Below are 18,492 nucleotides of genomic sequence, written 5' to 3' on the forward strand. Positions count from 1 at the left end.
TAGAGCTTTTGGGGAAAAGGCATCAACATGGAGTTGACAGGGGAAAAAAGGGAGGCCTTCAAAGAAAAAAACACGGTCACTACAGTCAAACATGGCATAGGTTTCCTGATGTTTTGGGGCTGCTCTCTTGCCTCTGGCACTGGACGCTTGACTGTGTACATGGCATTATGTAGTCTGAAAACTACCAACAAATTTTGCAGCATAATGTAGGGCCTGTGTGAGAAAGCTTGGTCTCCCTCAGAGGTCTTCCAGCAGGACAATGACCCAAAACACACTTCAAAAAGCACGAGAAATGGTTTGAGAGAAAGCACTAGAGACTTCTAAAGTGGCCAGCAATGAGTCCAGACCTGAATCCCATAGAACATATCTGAAAATGTCAGTTTGGAGATGGCACCCTTCAAATCTCAGAGACCTGGAGCAGTTGGCCAAAGAAGAATGGTCTAAAATTCCAGCAGAGCATTGTAAGAAACTCATTGATGGATACCAGAAGCGGTTGTTTGCAGTTATTTTGTCTAAAGGCTGAGGCTGCCAATACTTTTGTCCGGCCCATTTTCGGAGTTTTGTGTAAAATGATAATAATTTTTTTTTCATTCTCTTTTGTGTTTAAAATAAATGAAGATATTATTACAAAAGCTTTTTAATTGCAATCATTTTCTGGGAGAAACTGAGCATTATCTGACAGAATTGCAGGGGTGCCAATACTTTTGGCCAGCAGTATATGTTAGTGTACTCACTTAAATCCCTGAAAAATATCACCTTAATCATATCAATGTTTTTTTTATATACATATATATATATATATATATATATAATATGTATATATATAGTATAAAATTTTAAACCGGTGCATTCCTGTGATTGTAAAATTCCAGCATTTTCCTAGGAAAAAAAATAGTATTTCTTTGAAAAACAAAAAATATATATGGCGGAAAACACTTAGGTGACTTGAGGTTCCGCTCTGAGACCCCCAATTTGTCCAAATTTAAAAATTGTCCGATTTGCATGTACGATACATCATTGGAAAGCTAAAAAATGTCAATATTTGGGGGGAAGAAAATTTTTTAACAGGAGGGCATTAAAAAAAAAATAAAGTTTTTTAAACAGCAAAACCCTAACTGGAGGTGAAAGCACGCGAGAGCAGAATTAAAGACGCCATGATTTTAAAGAGATGTTATCGCATACTTACCTTGTGTTGATCCAAAAACTCTATACAGCATGTATCATCGAGTGTCAAGACACAGATGTGAATGGCCACAGCTGGATTTTTTCAGGATTTTATGGGTGAAACATGGTAATATAACAAATCGCAGAAATCGCAAATGTCAAGGAGTAATCGAGATTTTCAATTTCATATATTTACCCTTTTAAACGCTTTTTTCCCCCATTTTTATATGTTTGGATCAATTATTTATCATCTAAAATTTTGGGGGAAATGCGACAGTAACAAAAAAAATACAATTAAGTGATAGTTATGAGGTAGATATCCGTGACTTTTTTACAGACGCCAATTTTTTTTATTGTGACGTTTGTTTAAAACTTGCTAGAAAAAATTTTTTTTTAAGTCTTTTATTTTTTTTTAAACGAAATAGTAGACATCAATTAATGATTCTAAGCTAAAAATTACAGACATTCGAATTATAAATATAATAACTTCTTTTTATGGCTAGGTTGAAACAAAAGCGCTTGCGCGATGTCTGTAAATAGGGGTTTCCAGGGTAAAACGGACCATTGAAAAATAGTTCAGGGAATTAATGCGCCATGAATCTCCTATGGCAGCATATAGACATATTGTTCTATCAGACACAACAGTTCTTTTGGCTTAAAATACAGCAGTTTATTTTATAGAGGGGTGCGAGAGCAGAAACTGCTTTTTCAGCCTTGTCTGTGTTTTCCGCCATATACAAATTACAACAAGAGCCTGGATACCTGCAAATCCCCATTTGTTCTCACTAAAGATGTCCTGATCGATCAGGTCAGATCGCGTCATTTTCAAAGTATCAGAATCGGCAAAAAAATATCGGACATGCCTTTTTTTAATATATATATATTTTTTTAATTAAATCGTTTTCTAATTGTATTTAACGTTACAGACAAAATGTCTTACACTCATCCAGAGTCTTTAGTGTTGGCTTAAAGTAGGGCTATCAAATTTATCGCGTTAACGGCGGTATTTTTTATTTTATTTTTTAAATTAATTATTGCGCTGCACGACCCACTCACGCATTGTCGCGGTCAATCTATAATAGCGCCGTTTTACGAATATATAAAGCTAAATGGCAGCGTAAAATGAGTACAGCCTTTTCTTAAATGGCTAAAGCCTTACAATCCTTCTCTCAACAATTAGAAATATCGTGGGAAGCAATGTTGGGAAGAAAGATAGTAGTTGATCTTTTTCTTAACACCCTGTTTTATTTCCCAAGATATATCAATTGGTGCCACTACGCACAGTCATGGGTCAGGTCCCATCATGCATTTGGGCAGAACAGTTAAATGGCTACAGTATCATTTACTGAAAGCTCAACAAATACACTAGATGGCAATATTTAGTCACAATATACAAAGTCACATTTATCCTTTAAGAATTACAAGTCTTTCTATCGGTGGATCCCTCTCACAGAAAGAATGTTAAAAAGTTAAATGCCATCTTGAGGATTTATTGTCATAATAAACAAATACAGTACTTATGTACTGTATGTTGAATGTATATATACGTCCGAGTTTTATTCATTTTTTTCTTAATGCATTGCCAAAATGTATATGCAATCGGATCGGGAAATATCGAGATCGGCAGATACTCAAACTAAAACGATCGGGATCGGATCGGGAGCAAAAAAACATGATCGGAACCCTAGTTCTCACCTCCATTTGTTCTATTTGGGCAACAAGGATTCCCGAGAGACGGTCCACTCAAAAAAATCCCATTTATTATTTAAATGTATTCAACAATTCCAAAAGATAAGATCGACAAACATGTCATAGAATTCATTTACAAGCTTTTTTTTTTGTTCTCCTCTTCACATGTGTTGCACAATCTCATCATGGGCTCGCTAAATAAAATATCATTGGCTGTAGCACAGGAGACGACCGCAGCTTTGACGCGCCGCACGCTGCCGTTCACACGCACACAAACGCGCAGTCCGATCGGACTGCCGTTCTGAGTAAATATTAACACGTGTGTGAACGCTAATGAATGGAGGACAATCAGTGATGCTTAAGACGCGCCCTCTCTGTCGCCATTGCTCTTTAGCTACGAATCTGCCTGCGCTGAAAGGATCTAAGCAGAACTAGAACAACAGAAGACACTTTGATGAACCCCAAGATCAGCAGCAGGACGCCGTCTTGCGTGTGGTTTATATATAAGAGTAGTCTTCCATACATTTGGGAGGTACAGTGCTGAATGTTATCATATGAACACAGAGTCACCTGCCACTTCCAGAACAACATCTCGTGGGGACATCTTCACAAAGGACAAGGATATTATCTTTTTTTATTCTTGTCAATCAGTGCAGATTATTATGCATCTCTACCAAATAAAAGCACGATCTAAGGTTTAAATTGCACGCAACGACACTACAGAGTTCAGTCAAGTCGGCTGTGGAGAGAGGTGTGACGGTCCTGGGGAAAGAGGGATGAAGGAAGGAAGACGCTGTTAGCGAGGCGCTTCCGACACATTGGCGAGTGCTAGGAACTGCGCCGGACCTCCACCCCACTGCCATTGTGTCCGGGCCTCGGCTACAGCGCCCAGAAGAAGCGGAAGGTTGTCCGTGATGATGGAGAGATGAAGGGGGCAAACTAGAAGGCCTTGAGCGCACATCCTCTCCACCCCACAACTTTTTCCTTCAGTCCAGCTGTACTGTCTTGTTTTTTTTCTTTTTAATGACATGCGCTCAGTCCGCGTAGAGGATGAAGCCCGAGAAGGTGCTATACTTGTTGTTGTTGCCGCCGTGGGCTTTGCCACCATCCAGCTTGATGTAGACCTCGTCCCCGGCGTCCAGGTGCAGGATGACGCTGTTGGAGGCGTAGTCGTAGTTCTGGTCTGCGTCTTGGGCGATGGCGCTGGCTCGAACCTGGGAAAAATATACAGTATAGTTTAGGGCTGCAGCAATCAAATAGTTTAGTATTCGACTGAAAATTCTATCGATTAATCGCGTAATCGGATAAAACTTTTTTTTTTTTTTTTTTTTTTTTTAATGTAAGGAGCAAATATAAATATTAGGGCTGTCAAAATTATCGCCTTAACGGGCGTTAATTAATTTTTTAAATTAATCACGTTAAAATATTTGACGCAATTAACGCACTAGGCCCGCTCAGACAGATTTAAATGTCAGTAGAAAGGCCAACTTGTTAATTGTGTTTTATGGAGTTTTTCCGCCCTCTGCTGGCGCTTGGGTGTGACTTGCATATGTTATGTGGCGTAATGTCGCCCTCTGCTGGCGATTCAGTGCAGCTGATTATTTGGGTTTCGGCGCGCTTTTCTGACGTGATTATATGTCGACGCGAACTCACACTAATAGACAGTGCTATTCAGACCAGCTAACGTCCGCATCCAGTATTCAGTGGCAGTTCTCATAGCCCCATCACACTGTTTGTGTCTAATACATGCATCGCTTGTGAATTATATTCCTCCTTTGTTTATATTCATGAGCATTAGATAGTTATTGATGATGTGTATTTGAATTTGTTCACATATATGGTGAAATGCAGTTACATTGTTAGATGCTTGTGAGCTAATTGGCTAGTGCTACTGCTCAAATGGACACGTGTGTGTACATTTTACGTTATTTTGTGATTTATGCAAGTTATTGACACATTGCCTTGTTATTTTCAGTTTTACAAAAATACAAGAAACGTGCTCCTGTCAAAAAGAGATGACTTCAGTAAAGCCCATGCAACTTTGCCACACCGTCTGATTTCTTTTTGGAACTTATGTTCGCTATCTGTCAATTTGTGTACTCACACACATTGAGGACAGAATAGGGCTACTAGTTTATTTTTTGATTGAAAATTTTACAAATTTTATTAAAACGAAAACATTAAGAGGCGTTTTAATATAACATTTCTATAACTTGTACTAATATTCATCTTTTAAGAACTACAAGTCTTTCTATCCATGGATCGCTTTAACAGAATGTTAATAATGTTAATGCCATGTTGTTGATTTATTGTTATAATAAACAAATAGTGCTTATGTACCGTATGTTGAATGTATATATCCATCTTATCTTTCCATTCCAACAATAATTTACAGAAAAATATGGCATATTTTATAGATGGTTTGAATTGCGATTAATTACGATTAATTAATTTTTAAGCTGTAATTAACTCGATTAAAAATTTTAATCGTTTGACAGCCCTGATAAATATACATGAGAAAACAAGACATTTCATCTAATATTGAACCAACAGCCAACAATTGCATCTCAGAAGTGACAAAAAAAACCCCAACTTTTTTACTGCTTTCACTCAAAAACTTTATATCTTATGAAAAAAAATCTTATTTCTTACCTAAAAATTTCATTACGCTTGATAACACACTAGGGCTGCAGCTATCAATTATTTTAGTAGTCGATTAATTGATGAACTAGTTAGTTCGAATAATCGAGTAATCGGATAAGTAACATAGAAAAAATTAAAACACCTTAGCTGGGCCTCAAACGGTATTAAAAAAAATAATAATAAAATAAAATAAGGATTTACATATTTACAACAAAAGAGCAATTGGCTAACTTACATAGCAAACGTCCACTAGCTTAAATGCTATAAAATACTAACTTTTTTTTTTTTTTTTTTTTTTTTTTTTTTTTTTTTTTTGCAATGCTCTTAACAAATGGTTCAGACACATATTCCCACAAAAACTGGCTAAATATACCTTTAACCTAGCTTATGTTGGTCTTAACAGGGAGCAGCTGGATTTAGCCATGTAAAATGAGGCAGGCTAGAGGGCAGTGTATCCACCCAAATCAATAAAACTAAATGCAAACACTTTCGAAAACAAAACATTACAACGCCACTTTAATTGACCGAATACTCGAAGCAGTAAAATTTAATTCGAATCTTTTTTTTCTAAACGAATACTCGCGTTAATCGATTAATCTTTGCAGCGATAGTATAGTTCAGGGGTTCCCAACCTATTCCACTAAGGCACACTGTGGGTGCAGGATTTCATTCTTACCAAACAAGATGACAACACTTTTTCCCCAATCTGGTGTTTTACAAGTGCAATCAGTTGATTGCAGTCAGGTGTGGCTTGTTTTAGCAGAAGCCTCATTGGTTCAACTGTCTCTGCTGGATCGGCTGGAACAAAAACCAGGACCCACAGTGTGCCTTGAGGACTGGGTTGAAAACCCCTGGCTATAGTTCAGGACTGTCAAACGATTAAAATTTTTAATCGAGTTAATCACAGCTTAAAAATTAATTATTGTAATTAATCACAATTCAAGATGGAAAGATATATATATTCAACATACTGTACATAAGTACTGTATTTGTTTATTATAACAATAAATCAACCAGATGGCATTAACATTATTAACATTCTGTTAAAGCGATCCATGGATAGAAAGACTTGTAGTTCTTAAAAGATAAATGTCAGTACAAGTTATAGAAATTTTATATTAAAACCCCTCAATGTTTTCGTTTTAATAAAATTTGTAAAATTTTCAATCAAAAAAGAAACTAGTAGCTCACCATTGTTGATGTCAATAATCACACAATGCTCACGGTGCTTAAACTCATAAAATCAGTCGCACCAAAGTGCCAGCAGAGGGAGACAAAAACACAAGTAACAAGTGGGCGTGACACTGTGCTGTCATTTTAATCTGTTTGAGCGGGGCATGTCCGTTAATTGCGTCAAATATTTTAACGTGATTAATTTAAAAAAATAATTACCGCCCGTTAACGTGATAATTTTGACAGCCCTATAATAGTTAGATTCTTTCTATGAAACTTTCAGTTGGTCCCTAATAGGGTTGGGCATCGAGCATCGATCGGAACCGGTTCTAACACTCCGATGCTCCCGGAATCGTTCGAAATTTCAAATTTCGATTCTTCGTTTCGATGCTCTGACCGCCGAGGGAAAAAATTGCTCGAATTCAAAGACTGATGTTTATATACAAGTTAAAATTCATAAAGTTCATTTAATCTAAAAAATCATAGAGAAGTTAAGACTTTAATATAAACTATGCAATTTTTGTTTTTGTACCCTGCATTTTTTTTTGGGACCCTGCCTCTTAAAAGAATCGGTATCGAGAATCGTTCGGAACAGGAATCGAAACGTGGAATCGGAACCGGAATCGTTCAATTTCAAACGATCCCCAACCCTAGTCCCTAAACTATCCCACATCAGGCCGCAGTGGGTGCGGGACTTCTTTTCAAGAAAAAATGGACGACACCTTTGCACTAATCAGGTGTGTGTGTCAGTTGATTGTAGTCAGGTGGACATTGGCTGAGGTGTTTGAATTGTGACTTGACAGCTATACTTAATTCTCTTCCTCTCTTGATCAATCATTCTGAGCACCTGCTTATGCCTCCACATAACTTTAGTATCAATATGTGTCAGTGACATTCTGCAGACAAATAGGGAAGCACTGACTGTCACACAGAGGACACAGCTCTGCTCAGTTCTCAGCCAATGCCATGATGAGGAAACTGAGCCGAGCTTGTAGAACTTTCTACACATCTGCCCAGGCTGGCAACATCACATTTGGATCTGGTTTGGAAATAACCTAAATGTCCTGAACCATCTTCTTCTTCAAAAAAGTACTGGACAAAAAAACAGTCATTACCAAACGTCCCGAAAAACATCTGCACTAAAAGCAGGCAAAACAAAGAAAGAGACTCTGTAATCATTCAAAAAGGAGCTGTAATAACTATAACAACTGTAGTTTTTCTGAGCAAACACTAAAAAGTGCTGAAATTGTGTCCATCATGGAAAGGAAACAATTTTGTTGAATACTGAATTGAAAATGGCCACACCTATAGTAAAAGGTTTTAAAGCTGGCTGCTATTGACGGCATGAGATGGAGTAGGCTGGCCGAAAATGATAGCAACTAGCCCACTCAGTCGCAATCCTCTCAATGGTACTCAAATATGAGCATTCACTGCCAATCCTCCAATTTCAAATGAATTAGTTGTATACAGCTCCTAATGCCAGGTAGTGAGGTGACAAGTTCAAATGAACAATGACTGCCAAGTACCCAAACAGGATGCAATGCATTACTGCCATTTTTAATTTAATTTAATTTAATTTTTTTTTTGGGGGGGGGGGGGGGGGGGTAAATTGGAGTAATTAAATCCACAATTAATCAATCCACAATGAAATACTAAGCCCTGAGCCCCTCCCCCCCAAAAATGGGAAATTTCATTCTCATCCATCCCCAAATAAGAAAAGAGTAACCTAGTTAGCGTCCTCACCAAGAAAAAAACAAGTGAGCCCTCCCCAGGAGGACAAAGAATATGCATAAATAAACATGTTTTTCAGTACTTAGCGTTTAATGTAATGTAATTATGACTGAGTGCAAATTAATTACAAAAACCATTTGTTTAAAAAAAAAAACTGAAGCCATTATTTAAGAAAGGTGACATTATGTAATAAAACATGTTATTAATTAAAAAAAAAAAAAAAAAAAATAAGTAGGTGACTTGTATCCATTATTGAATAAACGTTGAAGTTGACAAGTTGAAGTTGCCGTTTGAATTGTTGACAACACTCAACATAAGCAAATCTATGTAAGGTTTCTTTTTAATTATATTTTTAATCCACTGTAGGCAGGGGCGGAGCCACGAATGTGCCATGGGGGAGGGATTTCAACTCTCATTGCCATCCCAGTCTGCACTGATGAAAACTTTAATTTGACATTTATTCCCATTGATTAAGTAGGAGTGTAATTGAGGATCCTCATAATCATAGTCATAATGATATAAAAAAGTATATGTAATATATAGTATACGTACTGTAAGTAAATATATACAGTGGTATGAAAAAGTATATGAACCTTTGAGAATTTCTCACATCTCTGCATAAAATCACCACCAAATGTGATCTGATCTTTTTTCAAAAACACACAGATGAAAAAACAGTGTCTGCTTTAACTAAAACCACCCAAACATTTATAGGTTTTAATATTTTAATGAGGATAGTATGTAAACAATGACAGGAGGGGGGAAAATAAGTAAGTGAACCTTCACATTTAATATTTTGCACCCCCCAAAACTTCAACCAGACGCTACATGTAGCTGCAGATCAGTCTGGCACATCGATCAGGACTTAATCTGTCCCTCATAAACACCTCTCTCAGTTCCGGTTCTGTCCCAGCTGCCTTCAAACAGGCTGTAGTCAGACCCCTTCTTAAAAAACCCCATCTCGACTCCTCTGTGCTGTCCAATTTTAGACCTGTCTCCCACTTGTCTTTCCTTTCCAAAGTTTTAGAAAAAGTTGTTTTTATTCAATTGCAAACCTTCTTAGAGACGAATTCCACCCTTGACAAGTTCCAATCAGGTTTTAGGTCCAGACACAGCACTGAGTCAGCATTGTTAAAAGTTCATAACGACATTGCTCTTTCTGTGGATAATGGAAACCCGGCTATCCTTGTTTTACTGGACCTCACAGCAGCATTCGATACAGTTGACCATTCAGTCCTTGTATCTCGTTTAGAACATTTCGTAGGTATCCGTGGTAACGCTTTAAAATGGTTTAAATCGTATTTACAACATAGAACATTCTCGGTAATGATTGGGGAATTTTCCTCCTCACAATCTTCTCTGTCTTGCGGGGTACCGCAAGGCTCTATTTTAGGGCCTGTTCTTTTTGCGCTTTATCTCCTACCTTTAGGATCAATTATAAAAAAACATAATATCACTTTTCATTTTTATGCTGATGACCTGCAGCTTTATCTGCCCCTGAGACCTAACAAAAAAACTGCTCTTGCTAAATTGATGGAGTGCATATCTGATGTGAAGCAGTGGCTTGCACAAAACTTTTTACACCTTAACGAGAGCAAAACTGAATTTATTACTTTTGGCACACCTTCCATGATGAAAGCCCTTGAGCCCAACTCTGGTGCTCCGGCTGACATTTTTAAGACGCACGTTAAAAATCTCGGAGTGATATTCGATAGCAGGCTTAACTTTGAAAAGCAGATTAGTTCTGTTGTAAGAGCAAGTTTTTTCCAGCTCCGTCTCTTAGCCAAAGTGAAGCCTTTTCTTAGTCGCCACGACCTTGAAAAAGCAATTCACGCTTTTATAAGTTCAAGGCTGGACTACTGCAATGCACTTTATGTTGGCCTACCCAAGTCCTCGATTTCTCGGCTGCAACTTGTTCAAAATGCTGCTGCTCGATTTTTAACAGGTACACCTAGACGTGAGCATATTACCCCCGTGCTATCATCACTCCACTGGCTTCCAGTCCATTTTAGAATTGATTTCAAACTTTTACTGTTTGTTTTTAATTCTATTTATGGCCAGGCTCCATCATATCTATCGGAAATTTTAACTTTTCGTAACTCTGGCAGAACTCTTCGCTCGACCGGCCAGCTTGTTTTAGATGTTCCGAGGTCAAAACTTAAACAGTGGGGAGACCGATCCTTTGCGGTTGCTGCCCCCAGGCTGTGGAACAGCCTTCCCTCCGAAATCCGCACCACCACGGATGTAGGTCTTTTTAAGTCTCGGCTAAAAACGCACCTTTTTAGACTCGCCTTTTACAAAGATTAGGATAGCCTGGTTTTATTAGCTTAAGGACTTTTTTTTATGTTTTTCGATTTTATCGGTTTTATTGTTTTACTTGCTGGACTTTTATTGTGATGCGCTCTTTGTTTTACTTTATTTTTTAAATGTCATTGTATAATATTTTCCTGCCTTTTATTTATCTTGAGCCATGTTTTGTTGTAAAGCACTTTGAGGGCCTTTCGGGTTTTTGTAAAGGGCTATATAAATAAATTTGATTTGATTTGATTTGATTAATCTTGGCCCATTGTTCTCTACAAAACTGCTGTGGTTCAGTCAGATTCCTGGGATGTCTGGCATGAATCGCTGTCTTTAGATCATGCAAAAGCAGGGTTCAAGTCTGGACTTTGACTCAGCCATTCCAGAATGTGTATTTTGTTCTTTTGAAACCATTCTGAAGTTTATTTACTTCTGTGTTTTGGCTCATTGTCTTGTTGCAGCATCCATCCTCTTTTTAGCTTCAACTGTCCTGAAAAATCCTGATAAACTTTTGAATTCATTCTGCCATTAATAATTGCAAGTTGTCCAGGCCCTGAGATAGCAAAACAGCCCCAAATCATGATACTCCCTCCATCATGCGTCACGTTTGGGATAAGGTGTTGATGTTGGTGAGCTGTTCCATTTTTCCTCAACACATGTAGTTGTGTTACTCCCAAATAATTCAACTTTGGTTTCATCAGTCCACAAAATATTTTGCCAAAACTTCTGTGGAATTTAGACAGCAGTGGCTTCCTCCGTGGACTCTTCCCATGAATACCATTCCTGGCCATAATTTTACATACAGTTGATTTGTGCCTAGAGATATTGGACAGTGCCAGTGATTTCTGTAAGTCTATAGCAAACACTCTATGTTCTTTTTTACTTCTCTGAGTATTCTGCGCTGAACTCTTGGCATCATCTTTGGTGGATGGCCACTCCTTGGGAGGGAAGCAACAGTGCCAAACTCTCCATTTGTAGACGACTTCTCTGACTGTCGATTGTGGAACATCCAGACTTTTAGAGATGGTTTTGTAACCTTTCCCAGCTTTATACAAATCAACAATTCTTGATCGCAGGTCTTCAAGACAACTCTTTTGACCGAGCCATGATGCACATCAGAAATACTTTTCATCAAGACAATTCTTACTAGGTGTGTGTTTTATAGTGGGCAGGGCAGCTTTAAACCACTTATCAGTGATTGGGGACACACCTGGCTTAAATTGTTTGGTAAAAATTGGTTTCGGTTGCTCTTTCAGTCTCTTTAGACAGAGGGTTTACTTATTTTTCCCCGTTCTGTCATTGTTTGCATGCTATAAATGTTTGGGTAGTTTTAGTTAAAGCAGGCACTGTTTTTACATCTGTGTGATTTTGACAACATTCAGATCAAAATGCAAAATTATTATATTTTCGGTATGCCTTTTTGTAAAAAAAAAAAAAAAAAAAAAAAATCCTTAACAAAATTGTCACACACATTAAAACTGATTTTATTGCTTTAGGTCTTAGGTGAGTTGGAACTCATTGTATTAAATGTCTTTATTAATTTCTATTAAATCATTCGAAGGCCTTTGAATCGAATCGTCACAGAATATCGTATCATTGTCCAAAGAATCAATGATGTGTTATACCGTCAAGAAATATTTGCCACCCTCAAAAAGATTGACTCCCACTCGCTACTCCATAAATACTGTATGTTCCTAATAAAATAAATAAATAAAGCTATTGCATACCTGTTAAGTTGTACAAATTGCAAATAGGGAGATTTCTGTTTGCCAACCCCGATGACGCGCGCGCGGGACAATTGCTAAGACAAAATGCAACCATTTTTTTTCAAGTTCATTTTGGTCACAACACTTGTGTAAAAATTAACTACACTGTCAAAGAACCTCTTTTTGGTGGCATCAGAGATAGTCTTCAACTTGCTCCATGTATTGTCTGGCATCATGTGATACTGCTATGTTGCCTGTGTCATGCCAGTTCTCCTTGTTCCTGTAATCAACATCTAGGATATCCTCAGCTTTCCTGATCACATCCATTTGCACAAATTTGGACATCAGCTTCCTCAGCAGCCTCCTCATCTCATCAACCATCACTCCAATTAGGGTTTCGTCAGACTAAATCAGCAAGATTAAAAACATTAATTACATCATTTAGAAAATTAATCATATTTGTTTTTAAAAGTATCTTTGTCATGGCAGTTTTTTAATTGAATTGTAACCTAGAATTGAAACTTTGTATTTTTTGTTTCAGCACAGTAATAATGATATAATGTAATAAAGTGTATAGTATACACTTTAGCTTTAGCATAATAGCGAATCTAAATGATTAAACTTCAAGTAAGTAACGATATGCTTTCTCACTTAAATTCATATATTGTGGGGGTAGGACCGCAGTGGTTTAATATTCCATGATGTTTGATCCACGAAAACACAGAATAAAGCAGCGACTTCTTCCTCATCGTTCTCCCATCATTAGCTCTAATGCTATTAGCATTAAGCTAGTTAGCTATCGCTGGCAGGTAAGACTTACGGCAATTACGTTGACGAACGTCGTTTTTCCCGAATACTGGAGGCCGACCAGGGTCAGCTCCATCTCTTCCTTCCAAAATAAAGACTTGAACCAGTCTAAAAGCCGGTTTATTAGTGCCAGCATCTTGGGAAGTCGGTGGTGCTTCGCCTCTTCTCTCCCTGTCAGATGATTGGTTGGGCTTTTCCAGCTCTGAAGGGGAGTGAGGGCAGGGAAGTCGGAGACGGCCAGGCTATTCGTTGTTGGTCACTTTCCGAATCAGGCCGAATGGTATCGTTTCAAAACGGTGACAAACAAAAACGTAAAAAAAAAAAAAAAAAAATTGACATTTTTGGAAAATCGGGAGATTTGGCTTTCTAATCGTGAGGCGTGAGCATTGGGGTCAAAATCGGGAGTCTCCCGACCAAATCGTGAAACTTAACAGGTCTGCTATTGTAATCATCAAACTACATGTTTGGTGGCAAGAAGTATTGCAGGGGCTGTACTGGGGGGGCCCAGGCCTCTAATGTACCCCACTTTGTAGGCGTAAAGTGCGTGTTTGGACGGAGGGGGGTCAAACAGAAAAGGAAGATTATTTGCGGAGCTGTAATAAAGTGTTTTAAGTGTTTAAACCCCCACCCCCCTCCCCCAGCCCACCCCGCTTGGCCAGTCGTCTGCAGGGGCACGCAAAATAATGTCCACTTGTACCACACACACACACCGGACGATTGTCTTTTGGGGCCCACGAAAAATTGTCCACTAGCACCTCCCCGTTGGACAATCCACTCAGGGGGTCCCTTTTATGCTCATCGCACCTGGGCCTTGTTAACATTTGTTCCGCATACCTGTCAAGTTGTACGGTTTTGGCGTAATTTGTACAAGTGAGCACTGATTTTTAAATGTGTACGCCATACGTTCAAAATCTGTACGTTTTTTCGTGCATTAGGGTTTTTTTTCTCCGTTCGGATTTTTTCACCGTTTCGGCAACGAGACAATATGCGTCACTATGCGTTACTACGTTGGTTGAATGACGCGAGAAAAGTCAGAGACACAGAGAAAGAAGAGCGGGAGTGGGACGGAGAGTAGAGTGTTGTGACGCTGTTGCAAACGCGATGCTAGGCTAGGTGGCTCCAATATTTCCTGACTGTAGCCGACGGCCTATAATCTACGCCCACTTGATGCTACACTAGATATCATATGCATATAGAACTACATGCGAAATGACAGACTCGGCGGCGTTAGTAAACAACCGCCATCTTAAAGCAGTAGACTTCTCAGAAAAGCTCTGTTGTAGTGAACCTAAGTAACTTTTTATCATAAATACTCCGAAATCGGCAAAATCTTGACTTGAATCTATCTTTAAATGATGAAACATTTTTTAAACTTTCACATGTCGAAAGTAGACAGGAGAGAACTAATGCAAAACCGGGAGCAATTTTAACAACTTTAACGGTTGATTCACACCATTAAATGACTTCGAAACATAACAAAGTTTACTGTTTTTTTTTTTTTGAAAAAATGAAAAAAAAAAAAAAAAACATGAAAGGTAACACCAGTTAGTTTGTCAAGTAACTAATTACTCTTACATTCAGGTAACTGAATTACTTTATGGGAGAAGTAATTTGTAACTGTAATTAATTTAGGGCTGCCAAACGATTACAATTTTTAATCGAGTTAATCACAGCTTAAAAATTAATCGTAATTAATCGCAATTCAAACGATCTATAAAATATGCCATATTTTTCTGTAAATTATTGTTGGAATGGAAAGATAAGACACAAGACGGATATATACATTCAACATACTGTACATAAGTACTGTATTTGTTTATAATAACAATAAATCAACAAGATGGCATTAACATTAACATTCTGTTAAAGCAATCCATGGATAGAAAGACCCATAAAATCAGTTGCACCCAAGGGCCAGCAGAGGGCGACAAAACACCAAAAAACACAAGTAACAAGTGGCCATGACACTGTACTGTCATGTTAATCTGTTTTAGCGGGGTATTTGCGTTAATTGCGTCAAATATTTTAACGTTATTAATTAAAAGAAATAATTATCGCCCGATAACGCGATAATTTTGACAGCCCTAAATTATTCTATTAAACTAAGATTAACAACACTCGTCATAAAAATGCAGTCTGCAGAATGAAAAGTGACGAAAGCGGAGATTTTATTCAGCCAATTTGTTGCCGAAAACAATTTGCCCGCAACTATTGCTGATTACTTCTCGGAATTAGCAAAAGAAATGTTCCCTGACTCAAAGATTGCATCAGTAAGTTAATTTTATCAACTGACCTTTTAAATTTATAATTGGACACACTAACGAACTACCTTCAAGTCAAACTGAATTGCGAGCTGAAGTGCAGCCATTAAAAGACATGATAGAAATTGCCAAAAGTGCTACATACAATTATAACAAAAGTCACTGTTAAATTTTAGTAATCATGATGTAGCTGAAGATATTGATTGTAGTGCTGCAATGATTAATCGATTAACTCAAGTATTAGATTAGAAAAAAAGTTTCGAATTACATTTTGATGCTTCGAGTATTCGTTTAATTAGAGTGGCGTTGTAATGGTTTGTTTTGAAAGTGTTTACATTTAGTTTTATTGATTGGGGTGGATATACAGCCCTCTAGTCTGCCTCGTTCAACATGGGTGAATCCAGCTGCTCCCTGCTAAGACCAGCACAAGCTTTTTTGTTTGAGCTAATGTTTCTTTTAATGCATTCATTATTTAGTTTAAAGGTATATTTAGCCAATTTTATGTGGTAATTTGTCTGAACCATTTGTTTAGAGCATTAAAAAAAAAAAAAAGTATTTTATAGCAATTAAGCTAGCAGACTTTTGCAATGTAAGTTAGCCAATTGTTCTTTTGTTGTACATAGATCCTTATATATTTATTTTTTATACCGTTTGATGCTCAGCTAAGGTATTTTAATTTTTTTATGTTACTTATCCGATTATTCGAACGAACTAGTTCATCGATTAACTACTACTAAAATAATCGATAGCTGCAGCCCTAATTGATTGTTCTTTGATTGCACCAGGTTATATGCGACAATATTATCAATAAATTCATATTATTTTAAAAACTGAGTTTTATTTTTATTTCATATTGCACGAAATATAAAATGTTGTAAGATTAGTCATCAATTTGTAAGGGCATACGTCACTAGGGTTGTTCCGATCATGTTTTTTTGCTCCCGATCCCGATATTTCCCGATCCAATTGACTTTTTTTTTGCTCCCGATTCAATTCCAATCATTCCCGATAATTTTTCCAGATCATATACATTTTGGCAATGCATTAAGAAAAAAATGAATAAAACTCGGACGAATATATACATTCAACATACAGTACATAAGTACTGTATTTGTTTATTATGACAATAAATCCTCAAGATGGCATTTACATTATTAACATTCTTTCTGTGAGAGGGATCCACCGATAGAAAGACTTGTAATTCTTAAAAGAAGAAAGGATAAATGTGACTTTGTATATTGTGACTAAATATTGCCATCTAGTGTATTTGTTGAGCTTTCAGTAAATGATACTGTAGCCATTTAACTTCTGCCCAAATGCATGATGGGAAGTGCAACTATGACTGTGCGTCGTGGTACCAATTGATATATCTTCTCTGCGTTGGGAAATAACATAGAGTGTTAACAAAAAGATCAGCTACTACCTTTCTTCCCCACATTGCTTCCCACGATTATTCTAATCGTTGGGAGAGGGATTGTAAGGCTTTAGCCATTTAAAAAAAGGCTCCAAAGACTGTGTAAATGCATTCTACTCATTTTACGCTGCCTTTTAGCTCTATATACTGTATGGATAAATCGGTGCCATTATAGATTGAACGCGACAATGCGTGAGTGGGTCGTGCCTAACCCTAACCCTAACCCCATGCGTTAATTGTGTTAAATATTGTAACGTGATAAATGTAAAAAATATTCTTACCGTTAACGCGATAAATTTGATAACCCTACCTTAAGCTCAAACTAAAGACTCTGGAATAGTGTAACACATGATGTCTGTAACGTTAAATACAATTAGAAAACGATTTAATAAAAAAAAAAATATATATATATATATATATATACATTAAAAATAGGCAAGTCCGATATTTTTTTGCCGATTCCGATACTTTGAAAATGTACTTCACTATTTGTAAGATTGCCAACGGCTTCGGGTTGACAGGTATGGTTCCGCCACTGTAGTGGTGTATTGGTTGGTTGTAGTATTCCAGTCTTTGTCTTAGTTCAGTTATTAGTGACCTCCTAACAAGCAGAAGTGCATCAAGCGAGTTAAAAAGGAATAGAATTGAACCAAAGGATCGTTATTTCCTCTTGTAGGAGCGCACAAAAGCAAGCATCCCTGAAAGTCGCCGCCTGTCAAATCCCCCCATTAGTCACTTAGTCGGGCAGGCGAGGTCCAATCAAAATCAATGGTGTTCTCGCAACCGCCGTTTTTTTCCCGCGGCTCATTATCAGCTTCCTTAAGATGGCATCGGCGAGGCGGCGACTTTAAATCACCGCAATTCGAGCTGTTGTCAGACGGCGCGGAAGATCGCCCATAACGACTCGCTCTCGAGGAGGCGTATTGACAAATGTGAGGAAAGAGAGTCGGCAAATGGAGTTATCCCGCACGATCCTCTCGACCTTTCCGAGACGTTCGAAATATGCTCTTTAAATCTCATTTTTCACCTTCGGCTCCAGTCACGTGAGTATGCGGGCTTTCAGGCCTTAAAAAGAAAGAGAAGCCAGAAAGAGATGCACTCCAGGGTCTGACTGGGTCACGAAATCCAACACCAAAAATTTCTGGCAGCACTTCGCTAAAAAGCATTTACGTGTTCAGACGACGTATCTGTTTTGGGAGCCAACGCTGGCAAAAAGCAGGTAGAAGCGATAGGGTGGGGTGAGCGCCAAATGATGCAAGGGAAGCTAGCACAAATGAGAAAAACTTCTGCTTGACTGTCAAGCAAAAACGTAAAGTTTTAAGTGGCTTCTTTAACCTCAACGGCGTATTTCAAAATGTGCCGCTATGTCATTTTTCATTAAAAAAAGAAAAGAAAAATAGAAGCACAATCATGTATGAAAGGAAAAACCATATGATTGTCGTTCAAATCGTCTAAACCTTACAAAAGTACCGATAAAATAATTTATACAGTTACTCACAAACATCTTTAAACTCACAAAACTGTTAGTTAAAGCATAGGCGGAGTTTGACATTTGGAGCGGGGGGGGGGGGGGGGGGGGGTCACCACATGTTGATGACCTCGAAAC

At 37.8% G+C, this 18,492-nt stretch overlaps 2 protein-coding genes across 2 annotated transcripts in view; both read right to left on the minus strand.

Annotated features, from left to right (window-relative positions):
- Positions 1-2,907: 2,907 nt before the first annotated feature.
- Positions 2,908-18,492, minus strand: part of LOC130931885 (C1q-related factor) — a 75,685-nt gene continuing 60,100 nt past the window's right edge. Inside the window, exon 2 of the mRNA XM_057861070.1 lies at positions 2,908-4,067. Coding sequence (XP_057717053.1) covers positions 3,888-4,067 — 180 coding nt within the window. The 3' untranslated portion in view covers positions 2,908-3,887. The remainder of the gene's footprint in view (positions 4,068-18,492) is intronic.
- LOC130931886 (ADP-ribosylation factor-like protein 8B-A) lies at positions 12,186-13,792 on the minus strand. The gene is made up of 2 exons (XM_057861071.1): positions 13,225-13,792; positions 12,186-12,809 (listed from the first exon to the last, which is right to left on the minus strand). Exons 1-2 carry the CDS (start codon positions 13,345-13,347, stop codon positions 12,597-12,599), a joined length of 336 nt encoding a protein of 111 aa, XP_057717054.1. The 5' UTR covers positions 13,348-13,792; the 3' UTR covers positions 12,186-12,596.

This window comes from Corythoichthys intestinalis, chromosome 16 (assembly GCF_030265065.1).
Source record: "Corythoichthys intestinalis isolate RoL2023-P3 chromosome 16, ASM3026506v1, whole genome shotgun sequence".
Classification (NCBI taxonomy): Eukaryota; Metazoa; Chordata; class Actinopteri; order Syngnathiformes; family Syngnathidae; genus Corythoichthys; species Corythoichthys intestinalis.

Excerpts from the sequence above, each read along its gene's own strand:
- LOC130931886 (XM_057861071.1), bottom strand. The coding sequence starts at position 13,347 with ATGCTGGCACTAATAAACCGGCTTTTAGACTGGTTCAAGTCTTTATTT. Across the intron at positions 12,810-13,224 it reads CGTTCGTCAACGTAATTGCC|TCTGACGAAACCCTAATTGG; the intron begins GTAAGTCTTACC and ends TTGCTGATTTAG.